We start from the raw sequence: 24,069 nt of genomic DNA on the forward strand, positions 1-24,069 counted from the left end.
GAGGGCATTGGGAATTGCCACACTGATTAATGAAGCCAGCAAGGCACTTGGTTATCAGTTTTGTTGCTGTGGGAACTTTTAACTGGAATAAAGAACATTGGCTGTCCTGCTGGGCTTTACTGATGAGATGGCATCATCAGATTTCCCATTTCCCCCTTTCACTTAAGGAGTTTCATTGACATTTTGGAGACTCTGGGTTTTGATGCACACAGAAAGGAGGAAAATTGGGAATAACAAACTCCCCAAAACAGATACACAATCTTTGAGAAGCAACAGGGTGAGCATCCTCCTGTAGCTATATGCATCAGAAACAGCAAATGGTTTCCATTTCCCCTCCTTGAAATACTTGGACGGTGATTAAATCTTTCAAGCCACGCAGCAGCTGGCATTTGTATTTTCATAATAAAAGGTCCTAATTCTGTTTGAGTATACATCCCACTCAATCCCACTAAAACACATGACTAGACAGAGGCATAAGGTTGGAGAAACAGTGCAAAGTCTGCTGCAGAACCCAGAAGAAGGAAAAGCACAATTTGCCAGATTCAGGGCTATTTTGGTTACAATAACACCATGTCTCTTTTACAGCTTTCAATTGCCTTCAGACATTCTTATGGTGATATAGGAGGATCAATGTCATTATTTTTTTTTCCTTTAATGAGCTTAAGAAAATCCTTAATCTTTTTAGTAGAAAAACAACATGTGTTTCAGATTTATGGGCAATTGATTTTTATTTTTAAAGCAAATAAGAGATGTCATCCTTCTCTGGTACTTAAAATATGAATTCAAAGGAAACCTAAGATTTTCTGCCTTCCATTTAACTGAAATTCCTCCTGTGACACACTCCCACTGTGAGACATAGTAACAGTTATTATCTTTTATATAGAGTGAAACTGAAACACAGAGAGGATATCCTCTGCTAGAGGTGAGAGTGATCTCTGCACAATTAATGCAGCAGGAATTTGAAATCAAGAGGAATCTGAACCTGTTCAGACTTTGAGTCATAAGCTGCATCTATAAATATTTCAGCTCAATGTGTTCACACACTGTTGTCCTCATGGGTGATGATGCCAGCTTAGACAAGGATTACACCCAGACATGCAATTCCATCTCACATTACTCTGTCTGGGGATGGGGGAGAATCCTTTTGTGCACGGAAATGTCACCTTTCCCTGCCTCCCCAGCACACACATTCCTGCTTGCTCAGCCCCATCGTTTTGGATGAAACGAGCACTAAGCAGTTCCAAGATTCCTGCTCATTTGATGGGGAAAAAAAGAGAGTTCCACACCTTCTGAAAGGGAGAAGAAGGGAAATAAAGTTCTCTCTGGGCGGGTTTAACCTCAGTGTGTGCTTTATAAAAGATCATACTAATATGTAAGATATGTAAACATTATAGAGCAATCAGAAACAAATGAAAGGATGAATTCAGTTTAACAATATTCAGCTGTGGTGCAACTGCCAGAAGGCACTTTTTGTTATGAATAGATCATTTGGATGAGTTACAGGCCAGACTTGAACCCTGGCGTGCGCTGGGAAAATCAGTGTCAAACTACCTAAGATCAGAAGGTATCAGCAGCACATCTGGCAGCCCACAGAAATGAAAAATGTTTTTAAAATATAAAAGACCATATAGAACTAAGGTAAATTAAGAAAGGACCTGCTTAAATGGCATTAATATGAGATCTGTAATGTATTTAATTTAGATTAGTCCTTGCCACTTGCCTCTCCCTTTAAAACAAAGGCAGACAAAAAAATCCACGTCTGTTATAAAAGTCTACCTGGAAAAAAAGCAGGAGAGGTTAATTCACGGCTCATGTGAGTGAATCAGAGGAGTCAGTGCCTTTAACCCAAGTTCAGCTCTCAGGACTGTCCCAGGAATTCAAGGACAGGACAGGACACTGACATTCTCAGACAAGCATCTCCCGGGCACCCAGGCACACAACCAAAGGAGAGGTGGCACTGGGAGATTTGTTTCACTTAGCTTTGTTTTCCTGGACCAGCCATAATGATCAGGCACATGCTTGTGTTTCCTCCTCAGCTTTATGTAAATGTTACAGCAATCAGAGACATGATAAAATAAAACACACCACGCTGCAGAGAGCAGTTTTGTGGAAGTATGAATTTCAGCAGAATTTTCTTCCCTACTTGACACCATCTGTTGCTGGTGTAGGCTTATACAAACTCCTTCAATAAAACTGACAGAGAATTTGGAGAATTTGGCTATTACCTGAAAAGCAGATCTTTATATTAACAAGGTATATTGCTATATCAATTCCCTGCATTTTAATTTTTCTTTCTAATATCAAGCTTCTGATATGTGGCAGCATTCTGCTATCACTATCAGATTTTCTATTTACTTGCAATACACCATAGAGATAGGAAATAATTTCTGTGGGACTGTTCTTGACTTACACTCACTTACATGAAAGCAAGTTTAATATTTTATTCTACTTTTACAGTAGAGTCACATGAGAGTCAAAAATTTTTAAGGTAATTATTTGCTAAGCAGAAGCTAGGTCAGAAAATTTGTTTGAAAATCACCTCATTTACCAGCTTCTATAGCTAGAAATTCAGAATAACAGCTGCTTTTGTTAGGTTTAGACAGGTATGAAGAAAAGATCTATGATATTAATGGAGAGAGCAGAGAAAGAAACAAGGAAAAGCACCGTATCAGTCACCAACTAATAAATGCTCTTTACAGTTCAGAACTTTGATCATTGACAAGTCAAATACTTTCATTAACTTTTCTGCTGACTCTTAACTTCCAAAGTTTCTCACTGACTGTGGATTGAGAATACTGACAGCCATTCAATTCAGGGGCTTTACATGGATGCATAAAATCCTGCATTAAGAAAACTGTATCATTTTGCTTCTGCTGACAGATGGGTCTTATAGAGCTACTCAACCCCAACCCTGACAAAGAATGAAAGAGATTCATAAAAAAAAGGGAAAGAACTCAAAGGGAAACCCAAGAATGTTTCATTTCTAGGTTTCTGGTTCAAACGTAGGTCATAGTAGTAGCTACTGAATGTGTGATTTAATAACAGCACTTGCTGGTGGCATACAGATATATATATATATATATACACATACATGAACTGGGCAGAGCTGGGGCATGAAATTGTGTTTTCAGTGAACTGATGCCTACTCTAAAATTGCCATCCTGGCATTATTTCTCAAGCACTAAATGAGTTCAAAAATAAGCTTCCCCATAACTCTGGAGGCTATTTTCTAAGTTAAATGTATGGTGCACCAAGTCAACTTCTTAAAATATGTCTATTAGTAGTAATAATTACATACTAAACCCAAAACAGTATTCTAGCTTCAGCTTGATGCAAGATATATTTAAGAAAATAAGGTCTTGGAACACAAGAAATATACTTCAGGACACAAAGGAAATTAAACTTTATTAATATTCCAATTCCTACAGGTCATACAGTGCCAGTAATTTATTTGTTTATATTTTAAGCTCAGATGCCCTGGCCATCATGGGTCTGCTATGCAGCTGCATAGCTTGTGGTGGGCAAGTCACCAGCTCTGCTCCACGTGACAGGCTGGCATCCCCTGAGCCATCCTCAGTGACAGATTTACTCTGCCATGATATTAAGACCAGACCACAAAAATTTTTGCACAGAGCTCACTTTATCCCACTGGAAGGATGGAAGTCACAAAGTGACAACAACAACAGAGAGGGAACGAGGACTTTGGGGTTCTGCCTGAGCTCACCCACACACAGATGATTTTGGGAACCTGTTTACAGGCAGCTGAAGAATTCTGGCTTAGGAGATACAAAACACTTCCATGAATGCCTCACTGAATATGCACCTCATCACTTATGGCACAGAGATCTGGGAAATTCAATCCCTGTATTAATTACCTCCCAGACAAAACTCTCAGTACAACCTACAACTAGGAGACACAAACTAGGGGACTACTGTTACCTCTTACTCCAAGTAGTAACCTGTGTGAGAAGGGCAGCAAAATGTGAATGACACACATGCTGAACTATTTCTAATTTTCTGAATTCTCCATAAAACATTAACTGGGCTACAAACTAGAGGCCAAACCAGGTATGTGATTAATGTGCAATAAAGAAACCACACTCCCGGGGCAACTTGATTGCTTCATCTCTGAAAATATTTCAGGTGAGTTATACATTGGGACTATATACTGTGAAGTAAAACTTCACTGAGTTTATTAAACATTTGCACAGTTAGATTTTTTTTTTAAAGGCTAAATAAGGAAAGGTATTTGAAAAAAATTTAAAACTTATGATTTTTAATAAAAGAATAGGTTGAATCACAATATTTCTCAACCTGTACTGAGTTTATATTTATTGGTATAAAGAGGAATTAGTCTAGACCAGAAGAAGGAGTTTATATTTACTGGTATAAAGAGAAATTCATGTAGAGAAGATGAAGAAGATACTGGCTCTTAAAAGAGTTAGAATGCACCAATTAAAATGTTGTTTAAAACTGACAAAAAATCATATTTAGCAAAAAAACCCAAAAAAACCACCCTTCCTTTACTCTGCTGTATGTTAAAAATGCAACAGATCAGGCAGGGAGTAAAGAGGTCAAAGACTGCACTTGTATGGGCAGCTTTTCTGGAGATCTGCCATTAAAACCAGTTGGAAGCTGCATTTCTGAAAAACGTTTCTGCCAGTGGATGCTCTGGGGCTGAACCAGCTCACTGCTGTGACCCCTGCACCTCCTGAGGCCCATGCTCAGGCAGCAGCCAGCTCCAGCCTCTTCATCTGAGCTGGCTGTGGGTGTTTTTTCCAATAGGCTGCATCAATTTTCAGCCCAAGGTATGTTAGGTATTAGAATGTCTTAGGGTACAGCCACATAAATAAATTATTATGGGCAGAACTTGGAGGTCAGTTGCCCAGCAAAACCACCTCTACTCATCATCCCTCTGTGGTGTATGGTGTGACAGATCCCAGGGACCTGGCACATTCCACAGGAAACCAGGGCCAGGAGTGCTGCTGGGGAGTTGCTGACATGGTACAAACACACACTATAGATTACTCAGTTCATTTCTTCATCTGCCCCTACTCTTATTTCACGATCGCACAAAAGGATTTTTAAAATCTTATTTTTGCTTTTTTTTTTGCTTTTTTTTTTAATACCAGTCTTATGAAAGAAGCTGGCAATGATATCAGCTTTAAACATTAACCAGCCAAGCTGGACAACTGATATTTGTTTTAAGTAGAACAATACTTTTCACATTATAAAATCCTGCCATTTTCCCAAGGGGAAAATAGAGAGCAAGACTGGTGCCTACCTCTCCTACTGTAAACTTTTGACTTTCTCTCTTTGCACTCAAACCTCTAAATTCAAAAGCAGAATAGAAAACCAGGGGGAAAAAAGAAAATTATACTGGAAGCGAAAAAATACTGTTCATTTTGTTTGCCTTGCTATTATCTAAGTAAAAATGGTGAGATGTTAATAAAAGAGAAGCTGAGAGGGCCATGTCTGAATGCATTCCTCAAGTCCTGTTGCAGTTCTTTGCTGAATTTTACCTGCTGTTTGCAGGAGATGGGAGCCAAAATGGGACATGAACATTTGGAAGTTGGCCACTTAAAGCACAAGCTAGAAGAGGACCATGGCTTAATTAAAGCTGTATCAGGAGCACCAATTAACCACCCAACCAGGCCACTTTGAGAGAAACAATTAGAGAGGGGAAATATAAAAATCAGTTCTGTGGAATAGGCACAAAGCTCTCAACCTTCTCTGAGATCTTCTGCCAGCAATCTCCTGCCCATGACTTCCCCCAGCCATTGTGAGCACAGACTCCCAGCTTTCCATTCATGTGGGTTCAGTTCACCCAGGAAGCCTCCAAAAACTCTGAATCATATCTGTGAATCAGGGTCACAAAGCCCACACATGATGGAAGAGAACAGCAGCTTGGAGTTAGGGAGCTCTGCTCTCTTGGGAAGCTGGATCCTGTCAGAAAGTCCTGGATTAGTTTGGGATCCAGCAAATCATGGTTTAAAAAATGTCATAACCTAAAAGAGCTCAGAGGCCTGGGTGTGCATGTTTTCTTTTGAGAGTAATGGTGCTGTTTGCTTTGTAGAATGAAGGGTTTCATCAGGCACTGCCAGATGGCTGAGAGATTGGATTCAGGAATAGGAAACCATTCCCAGAGAGGGGCTGGAGCAGGGGGATCAGCACAAGGAGAGCCCAGGAGGGTCTAGGGAGCAGTGTCAGATCATCAGGTCACTCAGAGTCATTGGGAGAGGGGTCTGCAGGAGAACAGAGAAATCTCAGCACAGCATCTGCCCCTGGAACTGTCCCTGGACACAGAAAAAATCATCCTGGTGTCCTGCACAGAAAGTCTGCCCCCCTGTGAAGGTTGTGGTCCTTGTGTGTGAGGTTAACCTCCTGTTTATTCCAGGAAGCAAACCTGGAATTAAGCCTGAGATGACTTGAAAGTTTCAGCTCTGGAAGAAGTTAAATGGGTTGGATGCAGGGGTAATCATTCCAGACTCAGTCAACATCCACCATTTCCTTCTGCCTAAATCAGAGATGCAAGAACTTCAAAAGTCTTGTTAGGGACCCTGCCTGAATGCTCAGCTTTGCAGCAAACCCTTTAAATTAGATGAATTTTGACTGTTCCAAGCTTAAATGTTCACATCCATTTACTCCTGCTTTTTATCAGTATCCATTAACACTAAGCTTATTTATGTTTCAGCTTGGGAAAGTACACGATGGACACACAGAAGCCTATGATCCTTTTCTTTGTATTCCCAAAGGTCAAGGTTTCTTTCAGAAATTGGTAAAAAAAGACCTTTAATCTGCTAAATTGTTTTCAAAATCCAAAACAGAAAAAAAGCGCCCACGTTTGTGATGGATTCAGATGCTTTTTGCTAAGCACTTAAGCACTAACAGTTCTGCATTGATTTATTTTATTGTTTTATTTAGTGAAATGTCTGGATACAGATATCCACATTAACTTTTTTTTTTTTTTTTTTTTGCTCATATTTACTGTGTCGCCTTCCTTGAAATGGGAACTACAAGTGCTTTGATAAATGGACTGAAAGGTTGTCTGGTTACCCCATGGCTTCTACGTGTGTCCTTGCTGAAATGCTGTTCTGGACCCTTCTGCAGCAGTGCTGCTCTGTGACTCACTGCAGTTACTTCTGTGCCTCTCAAAACAATAGTTCACTGGGGAGCCAGGGCCTCAAATGAGCTACAACCATTTATTCCACCCATTTATTTTTACTTCTCCTCCAGTGATAGATATTCACTGTCACAAAATGCCAGTTTGTGTGAAGATTATAAATCTTCCAGCACAGCCATTTTAACTTTGCACTTGATAACACTACAATTGGCTGCAATGGGAAGTTAAATCCCTTAAAGCTCATCACAGTATGAACTAACTCTTCTCATGTTTAAAAGAATAAAATCAAACCCCAAAAGCCATATAGTCTCTTCTAACCTGTTGTTAACAGTGGGCAGTAACAGGTAGCTTAGGGAAGATCATAGAAATACAGGAAACATACAATAATTTACACAAAAATGTCCTCCCAGCCTCCAGTGAGATGAAGTTCAAGCAAATTTCTGTTCTTACTTTCAACCAATACAAGAAACCAAGTCTTCAGAAGTGACTGATACTGCAAACAACCCCCAGTTTTCATGAACAAAAGCTCCATTTGTGCAGTAGAAAATAAATTTACTATAATGACAAGTTAGAGATCAGTGCAAGTCTCTTACAAGAACACTGGAGTTTTTTAAGTCTCAGAATTATTCCTTTAGCTCATAGCCCTTCAATCTTCTATTCTGGTTCCTAAACAAACATGTCTCAGATATTACTTGCAGCAGAATCTTATTTTAGGAGACTACTGAGACTTCATCCCAAACTGAAAGGTTGGGAATTGTGTACATGGAACAGCTATGCCACAAACAGCAAAACAAACTCTACCTTTACACTGCACTTGAGAAAAGCCCTCCAGGACGCCCAGCCAAGCTCTGAGGATTCCCAGTCCTTGTCATTGTGGCTGGATGCCCTCCCACACACCTTAAGGACTTTCTTATTTATTTATTGCACAATACAGTTCATTTTAGAGGCTTTTCTTTTCCCCCATTATCTAAGTGTTTCTTCTACTTCCAACAACAGTAACATGCGTGCAGTTCAAGAAATGATCTGCAATACCTCTGGAGTTGGAAGCAAATTCACATTATATGGGATATGCATTCACACACTATTTAAAACATATTGTTAAACATTTGAATAACCAAATGGGTAAATCCTGAGGACCTTACCCAGTGTTTATTCAGCCCTTACTTACTGAGACAAACTCCCAGGACAGAGTAAACAGTGAGAGAGGACCTCAGGCCTTCACCCACAGCTATAAACAATGAACTCAGCATAAACTGTGATTCCCAGCTGGCACTGGGAGAAAAGCAGCAGCTAATGCTTCTTCCCACTTTGCTTCCAGAGGGATTATATGAGAAGAGATTTACTTTCTCCCTAAAAGAACTTACCCCATCCAAGATATTGCCCCATTCACAGCTGGAACAGCAACAAGGAACTTAGATGAAGAACAACTGATTCATGAGATGATGAACAGAACTGACAATGGAGGGGAAAAGCCACAGTAAGAGGCCAAGGACTGATGGAACTTGCCTGACTGGGGAGCTGTTGCTGCTAAGAAGAATAAACAGCAGTGCATCTGTACCCCCTTGACCATGGAGCCCCTGCTACTCTCATGTCACACCTTGCATTGCAAAGATGTTTGTACAGATCAGCTTCGTGCTCCTAGTGCAAGTGAGGGAACTAAGGAAAGGCAATAATCTGACAGAATCACAGAGCAAACCACCTCACTAAACAAAATATGGGACTTTGACCCCAGCTTTCATAACCCTCACTGCAAATAAGGCTAATTCCAAAATTTTAAAACCAACAGAAAACCCTTAAGTTGTTTTTCATACAATTATTGTATTCCCTTGAAAATTCCATTTCATTGTTCCAGGGCCCAGTAACAATCTAAGAGATGACCAAGAATACCCCTTATCATATCTCATTTAATTTGTATTTTAGTTATTCTTTTACAATTATTGTGTGAAAAAGAACAGAAAATTGAGTCCTTTTTGTTTTCCCTGAGATCTAGACACACAGAGCAAGCAGGCTGTTCAATAAATTCATGCCTACTCACAAAAACAAGAGAGACAAGGGATCTGGAAAGGTCATTAATTTTACATTTGTATGCTTGTGATCTGAGAAAAATACCCTATGCAGCTCTCCTTGGAGCAAAACATTCCAGGAAGACACTTGGGGCTGCTGAAGACTTTGGGTTTCAGGCCAATCCATCCTTCTGGGTCTAGAGAGGAGTGATCAGATTTGGTTACCCTGCAGCCTTGATGGGAGTGTTGCACCTGTCAGATGTGATAGCATCACTTTGAAGAATACAGGAAAGGAAAATCAAAAATCTTCTGTTACAATGAAAGGCTGCTGCTGCTGCTGGATTTTCATGAACAAAAATTCAAATATTGCTACCTAATCAACAAACCAAAAGTAAGTTGCTTTGTCCTGTCCCCAACAATGGAGTGATGCTGTCATGTGAACATCTGTGAAGAAAGACAAACATTTAACTTTCCCAGAATCACACAATACAAAATACAACCTCCTTCCTACAGCAAAAGAAGCAAAATCCCCCACATCCTGTTCAAATATACAGCTGTTACAGCTAAGAAATGAAGGTGCAAGGTGGATGGAGGGCTTGATCTAATTACAGGTAACCTTCAATCCCACACTGCTCTAAGCAGAGAGGCCCAAATTAGGCAGCCCAATATTTTCAACAGCCAGACCAGCTAAATCTTTGTAGTGCCAACACAAGAATGTACGAAGTTCAGTCTCTCTTGCTCACTCTTCTAAGGCAAAACACAGGGAAAGAAGTGAAGAACAAAAGAAGAGCCCTATTAGCCCTGGAAAGCCCAAAATACAGATATTGCAGAAAGAATCATGGAATCATGGAATCATAGAATGGTTGGGTTTGGAAAGAACTTTAAAGACCACCCAGTTCCACTCCTGCCATGGGCAGAGACAGCTTCCACTACCCCAGGCTGCTCCAAGTCCCATCCAACCTGACCTTGGACACTTCCAGGGATGGGACAGCCACAGCTTCTCTGGGCAGGTATTCTGAAGACTCAGTACCCTAAATCCTACACCCTGATCCTCTGTGTCACATAGGGCAGCTTGCAGTGAACCACAGGATGGAAAGCACAGTGTGTGTTGGAATTTTCAAAGTTTCCACTGATGCCAGTGAGTTGCCTTTCAAGTATCAGCCTTCATGGTTCTCCAAGCAGAGCATTTTTCAAAGCCTTCTCTCTGTCCACATCTATTATTTGAGTCTTTGAACTCAACTGATCTGTTCACAAAAGGCAAGGAGAGTTGAATGTACAATTTTGTGGGAATGTTACTGAGCATTATCTAGTTTATGTACAGTAGAGATTAAATTGCTTTCAGATACGTTCCCCTGCACAGGTTGATTACCAGCAAAGCACTGGGTTCAAAACTTTGATGTCTCTGGACTGACATATGCTAAATAGGAACGTCCCCTTCTCCCCGTCACCAAGGCATACCTGAGCTTTGAATTATGCCAGGCCAAGAACAAAGGAATCTTGCTCATAACAAAAACGTTTAATAACTCGCTGAGAAAGCCTCCCTTTCATCTCTGCCAAGCTTTAGGAAAGGCTGGGAGGCAAGCAGAAATAAACATTGTACAGACTAACCACTGCTGGCTCTAAAGTAAACTCTCCAACTTCCTATTTACATTTCAAGATCTTAAGCTTTGTGGTTTACTAGTTCTGCAAGTAAGTGCTTTGGGTTTTGGAGGCTGCCTGCACATGATCTCCCACCACTACTGAAGTCTTCCTAGCTTTTATTAATATAATGGGGAGGTCAGAAAAGCAACAATCTTTTATATGCCCTGCTAGCAGAAATATTTTACTTCTTGCTTTTTAAAAACAAAACAAAGCAAGCAAAGCATACAACAGCAAATTAATGCCAGCAAAGGGGATATTACAGTTGTGTTTGTTTCTTTTTGAAACTGAGGATGCTGGAACATGGAACAAGAGAGTTTCATTAAAAAGGGTGTGGAGGAGTTCTTTGAGGGACAAGTAAAAGAAGGTGGCAATTTTATGGATTTATAACTCTTCTAAGGCCACTGGTTGAAAAGGCACCTAAAGAGGCTCTGTGACCTTTTCTACACAAGCCTAAATCTGTGTATGCTAAGGACGGGCAACCTGCAACAACAGTTGCAAAGTAAATGTGGTTTTCATTTCATGCAGCCTCCCCTAAATGTAAAACATCTTCATTAGCTGGGAAGTCAGCGCTGTGAGTGCTGCCAAATGCAATATAGAAGGCAGCAGAACTGTGCCGAATGAGGACAGAGCGAGGGAGAGGCTCCTGTGACACTCAGCTCTTTCTCCCACTCTGTGGCTCATGTGCAGAGCAGGCTTTACAGGGGAATGTTTAAAAAGCAAGAGGGCAGACGCTTATCAATCTCATAAAGCTCACACACATCACTTCCCAAACTTGCCTCTCTAGGTATACTTTTAGTTTTATTCTTTCCCTCCTGCAATCCTCCCCGTTCTGCCGCTCGCCTCCCAAAGCCTTTCCCCTGGTGAGGAGAAGGACAAAGTGCTGTCCCTGCCGAGCTGGGTGGCAGCCAGCTGGCGGGGCTGTCCCTGTCCCTGTCCCCGGGACACGTTCCGATGCTGTGCCCTGCAGCACAGCCCCGTGCCCAGCCCTCACCGCCCCGAGCAGCTCCGCAGCCCCTGCTGCAACAACGTGGCATGTTCTGAAGAGGAGACTCCGGTATCAGAGCCAAAATACACTGAATCCACTCGCTGGTCTGGCTCCCACTGAGATTAGAGATCAGGCTCTGAGAACACTTTGAGCCAGCATGTCTCTGCTGTCTCCTCTCCAGGATGTACTGCAAAGGACACGTACTGTGCATGCTCTGGGGGTGGAAACGTGCTTAACACTCTATTTGTGTGAACAAAGCTGGCAGCTCGGGCGGATATTGTGGAGCAAAGAAGCTCTATTGTGTTTGCCAGTCATCACGAGAATCAAATGAACAAATTTAGAATAAGCAAATTGGGCTGGAGCTCCTTTAGCAGAAAACACTCAAAGGCTAGTCAGGCTTAGTGAGAGAAAGTATGGGATATTCTTCCTCAAATAATCCATAGTAAACATTGGGATAGCGAAATGAGCAGATCATTTTTGGTTTTCATGTAGTTGCTCTGTCTTTTAGATCAATTATTAAATCTGAAAAGGTAGAAGATAAATTACTTGAGCCTCTCCAATTGAAAAAAAAAAGACTAAATTATACAGTTCAAACCACATGCACATTATCACCCAGGGAAAAAAGAATTGTGCACCAAGCCAGGTGAGTCCATTCCCAATGCCAAGAGTCACAGAAGTAACAAAAACAGATGCAAAAGAAGAGATTGCATCTAAACTTTAAGAGATGCCTTGACAATCCCCAAAAAGAGATGTTGAGTACAGGGAACTGATAAAGAAGGAACAACTGAACAAGAACATAGACCATATCACCAAATGAGGAAAGAAAAAATTATCAGACTGCAGAGAACAGAACACAAACCTTGTACATTTGGGACTCAGAATACCAAATAGCAAATTCAGACTCCCTCCATTAACAAGCTAAAATCAGGCCAGACCATATTCCCATTGGAAGCTGCCCTGCCTGCTTTCTTCAGCTGGGAATCACAAAAACTGTTGGAGCAAGAACAACCAATATTGTCATGGTGGTACAACTTTGCCCTGCAAAACCACACTTGTGTCCAGGACTGGAATGGGAATACAGAAATCTGTGCCTGAAAACCTCCTGATCACATAAAGGTTTCAGTAGAAAAAGGATTTTTGAAACCTTTAAAATACCCCATAAAACCCTAAGACACTGGCAGGAAGACAGGTTTTTGGGGAAACCAACTGCCTTATTCCCAGAAGTTAGAGCATGCCTGTTAGACCCATGCAAGACTACAAGTTAGGAATAACAGGCAAGCTCCTGTTTCAGTGCCTCAAACCTGCTGTGATTTTGCTGGGAAGAACTACTCACACATGTTGTGTAGTCACCATGGCTACACAGGGAAAGGCTCCTAAAAGTTCCAAAGCCAAGTGTGGGTGCTGGAGCTCAGACCCCTGCCTGCAAAGCATGATGGCAGTGGCAGCCCACCCAGGAAAGTCAGGGAATACCCTTGGGCACAGAGACCAAACCTGCAGGGATGAATCCCAGCCCCAAAACAAGGGACAATCCTTCACAAGTGACAGAGCAGCTTATTTGCCATTCCAAATGCAAATTCTGCCCATGTCTTTTGCTAGGGCAAAGGAGGCAGCAGAGAATCATGTAAAATGCATAACTGTCCAAAAATATTCAGAAAACCATCTTTTCTTTTCTTTTTCCTCATGGATAATGGATGAGCCCTGAGGTGGCAGTGACTTTCAGCAACCAACAGCTCAGACCTGGGCTGGGGTCAATAACCTAATTAAAACATGCATTTTGCTGCTTTTGTGAGCTATTCAACAGAAACACAAAATTCTTTATGTGTGTCTGATTACCCCAAACCATCAGTGGTTAATTCCAAAAGCATATCCTCACTTAAAAATGGTAGTTCCACCACAAATTAAACTATTATAGCCATGAGTAAAATTAGGTTCCACATTTGTACTTTCTAAAATATCAAAGGCATGATTAGCAAAGTCTTTTGTTTAAGATCTCTAGAGTCCTGGAGGTAATGAAAACTGGGTCGAGGAGCAGTTTCTCTGCAAGTTTAAAGTAAATGCTGTGTTCAAGCATTACCTGCTCCTGTGACTCACAGAGTACTTGGTCTAGAGAATGGAACTGCTGTACCAACACACAGATACCAAGAGCAGTCCCCCTGCCCTGAGCAGAGGAGGAGGAAGGAGGGGTGGAAAAGAAAGGCATTGCAGATGATTTTGAACAGTTTCCTGTTACGGCCCCTTGAAAGAAACCCAGCCGTACTTTCCCCCTGCTTTCTGTTTGCTGAATTTCTCCTGACAGTTGGCTCCTTCGTTTGCCAGAACCACAACAAAGGACGGCCTTGAGTTTCCACACAGGCCATTTTCTCCCTCTCTCGTCTCTGATCATCTCACAAAGGTATTATTGTTGCTGGCTCACTGGGGCTCAGTGCACCTGAGGCACATCAAAGGCACTTTTTAATGCCCGCCTGACCACACAGGTCTCTCTCCCACTGCATTAAATTAAACTCGATGATTAATCTCTGTAGCCCTCAGGGTCCCTTGGTGCACAGGGAGAGAGAAAATATATATTTCTATCAAAACACAAGTATAATATACTTTCATTTTATAGCCCTAATTAAAAAAAGGAACAGCTAATTTTGGCCAAATGCAGCTGCATATAGGTCTCATTAAAACACAAATACAACTGCTCTGTGTGCTCCATGTTCACTTCATGCAGCCTGTGCAGGTAATAGATAAAAGAACAGAAAACTAAAACCCTTTCACAGATTAGATCCAGAGAAGTTTAGAATTTACTTATTGTCTGCTGGCTAGAGATTGTTATACCCCTCCCTGTGCAGATGAATGAAGGCAGGCAGTTAAGGAAATGATTATAAAATGCTGAGTAGGTAGATTTAAGTAAAAATCTACTTAAATCTAGCAAAAACTGCACAAGCATCTATTCCTGAGTTTGAACTGAAATGATTAAAAGCCTTAAAAGGTTTTGCCTCGTGCAGTTTGTGTTCAGCTTTGGGGTTGCTTTGATGACAGAACTTCAACATGGATTTTATCACATCCCTTTTGCTACATTAGCATATTTAATGGAGCCACAACTCTCGTGGTTGTGCAGAGTGCACACAAAACGTGTTAATAGGGATGTGCTGGGCTCTAGTTTGGGAAGTCAATCTGCTGTTGTGAACTGGGTGTATGTAAGAACTTACCAATGTACAAATATCCAAAATTAATAAATAACCACACACATCTCCTCCTCCAGGGCTGGTTGTACTAAAGGCATGAGCCAGAGCCAGCTGGCCCACTGCCAGCCACCCAACATTGCCCTTAGACCTTTGGGGGAAGCTGCCTGCGAGCTCCTCAGCTCACTGCAGTCCAGTACCATGTCTCTATGAACTCATTCTAACAATTTAAACTATCTCAGCTAAATGAAACAGGTTAGGAAGAGTTCACCCAAACAGCTTCTACTGAAAGGGCAGAAACCTCCATCAAAAAACCTGGAAATAATGAAAGCAGTGGCAGGGCTTGAAGGGTGACTTCTTCCCCCAGGGTGCCCCACCTGCCCTATGACAGACAGACAGGTACCAGTGGAATTTTTCAAAGACAAAGCAAGCCAAGACTGATGGAGTTTGAAGCTTGAAACTTTTGTTTAGGAAGGAACCAAAATATATTCCAGTTGGTCTATGGGATTTAAGCTCAATGCTGTGCTTCACAGTAGTGGGATTATTCATGTCTTTAAATTCAATCACGGGCTAAAATGCTTTGCTGAATGGCAATCCATGTGACAAGATCCTATTTATTCATGCTCAAGATCACCATGGATTCATGCTGTTACTACAGAGACAACTTAACTTATTGTTAAGCCTGATGTTTTATTATCAGCCTCCTTTCTTTTTCTCTCCTAGAGCTTTCTCCATGAAACATCCTCCAACATCTTCAGCACTCCCAGTGCCATCTGCACCTTTCGGAAAAATCCAAGTTCTAATCATTCTAAATTTAAGACCAAAATGAGTTTTAAATAAAAAATGTGGCAGAAAAGGGTACTTATCTAAATGGAATGCTCTCAGACTCATACATTTTAAAACAGTATAAATTTGAAAAGCAGACACTAAATTTTAATTGCAATCTCAGAGAAAGCTTTTGTATTAATTCACTGAGAAAAATTAGCAAAGTGAAAACTGCTTATTGGGGAGTTTTCTTTCATTTCAGTCATGATGTGTCTCCTAATTCTACACACCATGGCAATTTTCAGAGGGAGAAGGATTTATATTGATTAAGGGAAGAGGTGGGGTGGAGGGCTGTGACTGAAGTCGGGCACTCCTTCTGCAAAGACACTCTTCTGTAACACATTAGTGACAGGCTTGTCACAGATAACTCAGGCTCAGGCTTTGGCTCAGATTTCAGGCTGCTCTTTAAGCCACTCTGGCATCGTGGTTTTTACTTTCCATGTCATTTTTCAGTATTGATTTCTACTACTATTAAAGTTCTTGCTTAATAGCAAATGCACAGTAATTTATAATTAATATCCAAAGGTAAAGATAGAGTTACCAGAAAAAAATTCAAAGAAAAAACAATGGGGTGAGAAGGACAAAGGTCAATTTTCCCTTCAAAAACATAAGTTAGTAAATTCTGCACAAATTAGGATGACACATCCAACCTACCCCCATGTGGCACGAAGATGTTCCACAGATCATAGCGACTCGGGATGTAATGGGCTGGTTCTCACATGGAAGGTTATGTCCTTTCACATCTGCTCCAATTACTCCTATTAAAGTAAAATTAAAATTCTCTGTTAAAGAAGAACAAGCCACCCTGCACCAAACAGACCTTTTCTGCACTCAAATAATTGCTGAGTATCTCACACCACTGCCCCAAATCAAGAAAGTCTACTCAGCCAATAAAGAAAATTATTTTATCCATCAGATTATTTATTCCAGATATAAGGACCCAAAATGATTTCTTCTAAATGCATGTCTAACATCATGATTTTTAAGTGTTATTTTACCTAGAAAGTGTTATTTTACCTGACATTTATTCTCTTAGGTAGCTCACTGACATGCAGAATACAAGTGCCCTGCTGTACTGGCAGGCTGCAGATGTGTTTATTTGTTCACAGTTTATCATGAACATCCTGGATGATGTGTTTTGTCAGGGGATGAGTTGGAGAAAGGGGTAACTTGGCAGGAGACTGGAAGGCTGCCAGCTTTGTTGTCTTCACTGCTGCTGCTGTTCTGTCCATGTCAGAACCATGTAAAAGCAGATTATTCCTCCCCTTGGAAGAACTGAGCTTGGCTCTGAGGAGCCCCTGTGTGCAGGACAGCACAGGATGGAGCACAGAGTCAGCAGCACTCAGCCTGCAGCAGAAAATACACCCAGGAGATGCCAGGGAGGAGCCAGGGAGCTGAGCCTCAGAACACATCCCATCCTGCCTGATTCACTTCAGGGGAGGCTGCAGAGGGAATCTGCCCTCTCCTCCTGCTCCTCTCCCAGGCTGCATCCTGGCCCCACATTGTGCTGCACCCAGAAAAATGCAGCAGCCAACAAGCAACATTTTCACACTGGACTTTTTTTTTCCACTTTTTTTTTTCTTAAACATCACTTTTCAGCTGGCAAACCAGTGACCAGACTGTTCATTTACATCTGCAAAGCTCCATGTGGAGACCAGTATGTCAATACTAATTAAAAAAATCCCCTTCCCCTCCCTGTAGAAGATCAGGAAAACATTTGCTGGACATTGTGAAAAATGCCAAGTGTTAGGGCTGGTTCATATCCTACATTTCATTACCACCCTCTTGTTTAGATCACCACTGCAATGCTCTGTTATCAAATCAGCCTGGTGGGGTTTGTCTTACTGGGATCACCATGGTTATCCTGGTATTACCATTGTTGGAACTCAGCTAAATAATCAGAAAATCGAGGGCTAAAATTTTAAAGTCTTAAAAAATCAGCCTCATGTGCATTTAACTAAACTAACTTGCAACTATGAAGTGGCACAGCTGTCATAAAGAGAGTTAGGAACAACAAAAAGCTAAAAGTAAGGCTTCTACTTCATGCTCTATTTTTCCACTGCTCCAACATGATGAATGCATATGAGGAATTTTGGATAGGGCTGTCTACAAAGCAAATTCCTGTACTAAGCAAGCGTGTATTAGAATTTCTTGATTTAAAAATACTGTTCACACTTGAGAGGGAAGAACTCTATTAAACTAAATAGTCAGCATATGCTGCAAATGTATTTTCATAAACAATATAAAACTGGAAAGATCTTTCTAATTGCTAAGAAAATATGCATTCTGCAAAACAGGAATTATGGCCCTTTGTGGAATTTTAGTCAGTGGCTTCACCAGTGTTTAGAATTGTTAGACTCTTCCTATTTGTGACTAATTAAAGTCAGATAGCAAATAAGTCTGGAGTATTGGCTAGAAGTTATATAGCTGCTGCTTTAAGTCACTTTTACCTTTAGCTTAGGGAGGATTTTTCATAGCCTGAGGCAGACTCCAAAGCAGAGCTGAGAACAAGAAGCACCACACAGAACAGAGGAGAGATTTTTAGGAAGGCAAGCAGTGCTCAGCAATGTGTACTTCTGGATCTCTTCCACAGTGACACAGTATTTTAGACACTGCACCATAAATCATCTACTTTTGTTGAAACAATGCTGATGCCTTTTGAAAAGGTGCAATGTAAACAGTATTTTTATGAGGCCAATCCCACAAGCCTGGCCTCCCATCCTCGTAGTTTTATCTGTACACTCTCTGAAATTAGTACAGTAGGTCAAAATGCAAGACAGAACTTCTTGGCTCTTAGATCCTCACTCTTCCATAAGAGGTATCAGATGGACTGATTCAGGACTCACACATGACTCCTCAAACACACACACTAAACAATTCTTTACCTTATCATACTCAAAGCTTTGAAGCCTTCATAAACTGCAGGAACCTCTCAGCCAAACCACACTTCTCATCCAGCCAAAAGCAGATCTGAACTGCATCAAAACTTACTGACACTGAAAACAAGATATCCACCACATCACTCTGGTTTAGCTTGCAGGATATTTTCTTTACATTTATCTGCACTCTTCAACTCTCCTTTTGCTCCTGCTGTCATTTATGCTATCAAAATATTTTCCTTTTTGCTGTCCTTTCTACTAAGTTTCCACACCATTTCCAATACATTTATTTATTACCCTTTCCAGATTCAAGGATGAGTTCCACTGTAAATCCTGCTCTTGTCCCAGACTGCACTGAGCTCTGGTGTGATTACCATGCAGGTTCTCTCACCATCTTCCCAGCTCTTCCCTCTGTCATGCCCCCCTCTCTCTAACAACAACCTGTGTTTAGTTTTTCTCCTGCTGGCAATCATTTCAGGAGGGTGCTGGTGTTTGTGGTGCCATCTGGGAAAACATATTCAGATTAGCAGACTGTCTCTATCCACTCAAGCCCTTTCCTGAGGGATGCCAGCAGCTGAGTGTTTCTGATGTCAGAGTTTCTTTACAGAAGTCTGTATCAAGGAACAGACTCTATTCTCTATTGCTCTCTATTCTTTTTAAAATTCAACTGATTGGTTTTAGCACATGAAAAATGGGCAAACTTTTTGTGCTCTGGATCCATAATGATGCCAATCAAACAAGGACCTTCCACTGCCACTTCCACATGCTCTGTGACAACCCAGTTTTGCAGCAAGTTCATTCTTTCAGGTCAGATTACTACTATGTTCTTTTCCAATAACACAAAATTGCCAGGGCACAGTTTTAAACACGCTTTTATGCAATTAGGATACTGACAGATATTTTTAAGTCAGTCACAACACACCTACAAATGTAACACTGAAGCTCAGTCTTCATTTTTGCAGCAGATCTACATCTAATCCATTCCAGGTAGAAAGAAAAGCAATCTCCATGATTACTTAGCCTCACCAAAAGCAAAAGTAAGGGGATTTAAACACTAAAAAAGTTCCAGGACAGAGTTTCTAGAAGGACAAATGAGATTTAAACCAGCACAAAACTAAACTTGTAGTTTAGCACATAATCATGTTTCAGTTAGATCTAGAAAAAATCCTCTGATGAGCAATAGATTTGTATTAAAGAGTTCTGTTTCAATAACACTGAAACTTCCTGAGGTAAGACTGTTTTCTAAACCAGCCAACTAGAAAAAGCCACAATTTCCTGCTGAAAAAGTTACACTGAACATCTTTGTTATTGACTGTATTTGGATAAGGCCAAACAGCATAGTGAGAAAATTAACTTGTTGGGCCTTATCAAATGTATTGCAGAAAAGATGAACCAGGGCTGAACATCAGAATATTGTGCTGGAAAAGAAAAAAGTCAGAGTTTTGAATCATGAATCACTTCTAAAGCTAGTAAGAATCCAAATGATGAACAAGCCTCAAACATGAGGCTTCTCCCTCAGAATGGTTGCTGTTGTTTTTTGGTTTTTTTCTTGCCTATCCCCGAAGTTTTGAGCAACAGAAGATGCAAACTCTCAGCCTGTTGGCATTCCAACACCATGGTGTTTTGGTCAAAAGTGGAACTAGCAGAAATAAAACAATTTGCAAATCCATCTGAAAAGACATGTACAGTGATACCTCCCCTTTCCAGAAACAGATTTGCAGTTCTAGTAGTTATTGCGATGATTTGGGGGTTTTTATAAGAATAGCATCAGAGCAAACGGCAGGATGAAAACACACTGTGACAAAAATGGCTTTCTGAAATCAATTCAAACAATTCCTGTGTCCAAGAACAGTAAATCCATGAGAGAGTACCTAGTCCTCCAGCATGTGCATCAATGAGAGATGCTGCCACTGCAATCCCTGCGGGGAGACCGAGCTCTCGTGCGGCGTCCGGTGTCAGACCTTTCCCAACCGCCTCTCCAGGAGACAAGACGAGCTTTCCTGGGCAGACACAAACAAACCAAACACCTGTCAATTTACCAAACAGAAAAACAAATGTGTGTGCCATTCCTCTCCCTCCAGTTAAGCCTTGTATCTATAAAACAAAGAAGTGCATCAAAGAACTCTGTGTGATGAAGTATCTTTCATTATCTGCCTGCAGATTAAACACAACCGTGCCAGATCAGGCTGTCCCATGGCAATTTAGAAGTTCAAAAGCATTCAATATCCTATCTAGCCACAGAGAAAGATTTCACCACAAGCAATTAAATTCTGCTTGGCTTCTCTCCAGGAGATATGAAATGCAGAAATCCCATGTTCTTGTGGAAGGTGCTGCCTGCAGGCATTGTCTGGGCATGGAGGGAGATTCAGCTCAGTCCGTGCTCACAAATGAACACTGCACCTGTTGCACAAGGAATGCACAAGGAACTGGCCAATTTTTTTCTCCATTTCCATCCTTTCCAGCAGTTCTACTAGGAATAAGGTGGCTATAGCAACAGAAACTCTGAAAAAGAAACTGGCTTAAACAGCAAATTCCTGCAGTTGCAGCTGTATTTCCTCACAGACTTAAATAATCCCTTTCTGAGCCTTCTCTGGCTGTGCAGTATGAAGAAGAGAAGAACACAACCCTGCCCTGTCACAGGGAGCCCAGGGGCAGGTCCTGCCATAACACACACACAATTGTTCTTAGAAGAACAAATTAAGATTCTTTCAAGTACCAGAATTTAGGGATAGCCCCCAGAGCCCTCTCTCAGCCCCTACAGCTGGAGCAGTGAGACCAAGCTCCTGGGACTGCACTTCCAAATTCATCCAAAGCTTTGTGGGGGGAGAGGCAGAAAGCTCAGTGGGAATTCCTGCCAATGCCAGGGCTTTTAGTACTTACCTGGAGTGTTTACTAAATACAACAAATCTGGGCAGAGTTGGCAAAACTCCTCTTTAAAATAAAAGACTATTTTCACAGGTAATTTTATTGAGAATGTTACACCTGAAGCATGTTCTGGTATGCAGAAAGGACATAAAACATCCTCTACAATAGACATTAATTAAGAGGAATAGCATATCATAAAATATCAGGAATACACTAATTCCCATGAGCATAAATTTCTAAAAATACAGTTATACGACCTTACTGTTTGATGAAAAGGTTCTGATATTAAATTCACAGGTCTTCAATTTTAGATAACACTTAGATGTTTGCTGTAAATTATGTTGGTTCTTAATCTTCAGAAGTTACATTCTCCTTCTTCCCACTTCCTGATGGATGCAGTGCATGGAGCACTTTGGGATCAAGACACAAAACTTCACAGTTGCCCATTTCTCCAAGAGTTTCTGTTCTATTGACAGCCACACATCACTGCCCCTGAAATTCCAGGCTGAACCTCACACTGGAAATTTAAAACAAATCTGTGTATCCAAAATTGTTGCACTTGACATTGGATTTATACTCAATATTGGGGGCAGTAAGAAAACCTCATCATTAAGCTTTATACAGAAGGACATGAGGACATTAAGTCACCTCCCCACAGGAAAAAAATTCTATATTTTATTATTTCTGCATTTTATTAGTTACTTATTGTGAAGTCAAAACACTGTCATGGCTTTTTCAAGAGACGTTTTCAAGAGACGTTTGCAGTTTTCCCCAATAAGTTGGAGTGCAGGATGTTCCTCTTTAAGAGATTTTTGTATTAACATTTCTGGTTTTTTAAGACATTGGAGAAAAACACCAAAGCTGTCTGGTCCTCCTGACATTCAAAGACCCTGCAGGTAGAAGGAAGTTCAAAAGAGTTCATGCAGCTAAACCCACATCTTTTTCTTCAGAATCATTGCCTGATCTGAAAGCACAACCATGGTGTATATACAGCATGAGATGAAATTAATTTGAAATAAAACCTCTTTCCAGCCATGCCATTCCATGGTTGGCTAGTTTATATCAGTCATACCAGTCAAACACTTTAGTGTGTAATTATTATGTAGTTACACTCCATTTTAGAGATCAGAGCTACTATCAGACAAAATCTTTTCCTACCAGCTTCTCAATTACTTTCTGTATTACTTTACTTTCAATTACTTTTTGTATTTCCAGTTAATAAGCACTAAGGGAACAATTTCAGAGATAAAGATAATCCTCTCCTCTACAGCAGCAGGAGAAAATGACCCCATAATTCCTTTGGAACTGGTTATTTATCAGAATGACCAGCAGCACTGCCACCCCCATGGCCATAAAATGTGTGAGGACATGCAGGGATGGACTTCTTGTCATTTGGAGAGGCAGCATAATCAGCTTGTATTTTAAATAAAATAATTAACAGTAGCCTGCCCCTTATGTTTCAGAAGTCCAAGTATGCCTGAACAAATGTTCCTTGACTGAAAGCACTTCCCAACACGTGGGAAGGCAGAGCAGTCAGCAGTTACCCACGGCAGGGATTGCAGAGGGAGTTGCTGGGTCACCCAGCAGCCAGGGAGTGCAGGACAGAGAAACTGCACAAGGACAGATTCTCACTCTGCCCCTCTCCTTCACCCTCCCAGCTCTACAGATCAAGGAAAGCTCTGCCAGGCACACAGGAAATATTCCCAAGGAGCTTTGTGGAAGGGAAGGAGCAGGCTCTGCATGGGCATTCTCTCTGTCATCAGAAATCTGCCTCCCCACCTACGCAAAACTGGAATGGACAGAGCCTTCACTCAACCACACGGGCACAGAACTGGGAAGGGAATTATCATTCTCACAGTTCAATCTTCACCAAAAAGCTAGAAAACTCAGCTAAGCATCAGCATGCTTAGAATCTGTAAGTGTAAAGCTATTAAATGATAAAATAAGAACACACAGAAAGCAATCAATAAGGAGACAAAATTAAAAGTGAAGTTTTGGACACAGATTGTATTCCAGTACTAGACTGGGAGGGATCAGATTTTTACTTGAGCAAAACAGAGCAGCTTTAGAAACCCAGGGGCAGCTACTCTGAACAGAAAGGTGTTCTAGAGTACACACCAATTCAGCAGCAGGTGCTGCCACCCTTACATCCAACCTGTCAGGGAAAGAAGCTGAGGGCAGGGAGGGAGGCAGGGAAGGAGGGAGGGAGGCAGGGAAGGAAGGAGGGAGGCAGGGAAGGAGGGAAGGAGGCAGGGAAGGAAGGAGGGAGGCAGAGCTGCCTGCACACAGGCTCGCACTCAGAGCAGGACAGGAGCTGCATAAAGGAGGCACTGAAAGGCCCGAGACTCCTCAAGGCTCCTGCCAAAGTAAATCTATCCAGTCTTTTGTTTACAGTAGTCTCCTGTGCAAGTCATTTACCTTTGCTATAATGACTTCCAAAATTAGAGCTAACCAAACAAACCCATAATGGCTGAAGCTGGAGGACTTTCTGTTTCACATTGGTGCAGCTGTTTCACTAATGCAGAGCCTTAATCCACAACCTTTCATTTGGGACGAGACAGGCTATTTCCAGCTATTTTTT

The 24,069-nt window shown here is 41.3% G+C and overlaps 1 protein-coding gene across 9 annotated transcripts in view; it reads right to left on the reverse strand.

The window, feature by feature from the left end:
• FGGY (FGGY carbohydrate kinase domain containing) overlaps positions 1–24,069 on the reverse strand; it is a 280,628-nt gene that overhangs the window by 45,398 nt on the left and 211,161 nt on the right. For all 9 annotated transcript variants that reach the window (XM_033066875.1, XM_033066877.1, XM_033066878.1 and 6 more), the window contains 2 exons: positions 20,495–20,623; positions 16,399–16,502 (listed from right to left, as the gene is read on the reverse strand). In XM_033066875.1, coding sequence (XP_032922766.1) covers positions 16,399–16,502; positions 20,495–20,623 — 233 coding nt within the window. The remainder of the gene's footprint in view (positions 1–16,398; positions 16,503–20,494; positions 20,624–24,069) is intronic.

The sequence above is a fragment of the Catharus ustulatus genome, chromosome 9 (assembly GCF_009819885.2).
Source record: "Catharus ustulatus isolate bCatUst1 chromosome 9, bCatUst1.pri.v2, whole genome shotgun sequence".
In the NCBI taxonomy this organism is placed as follows: Eukaryota; Metazoa; Chordata; class Aves; order Passeriformes; family Turdidae; genus Catharus; species Catharus ustulatus.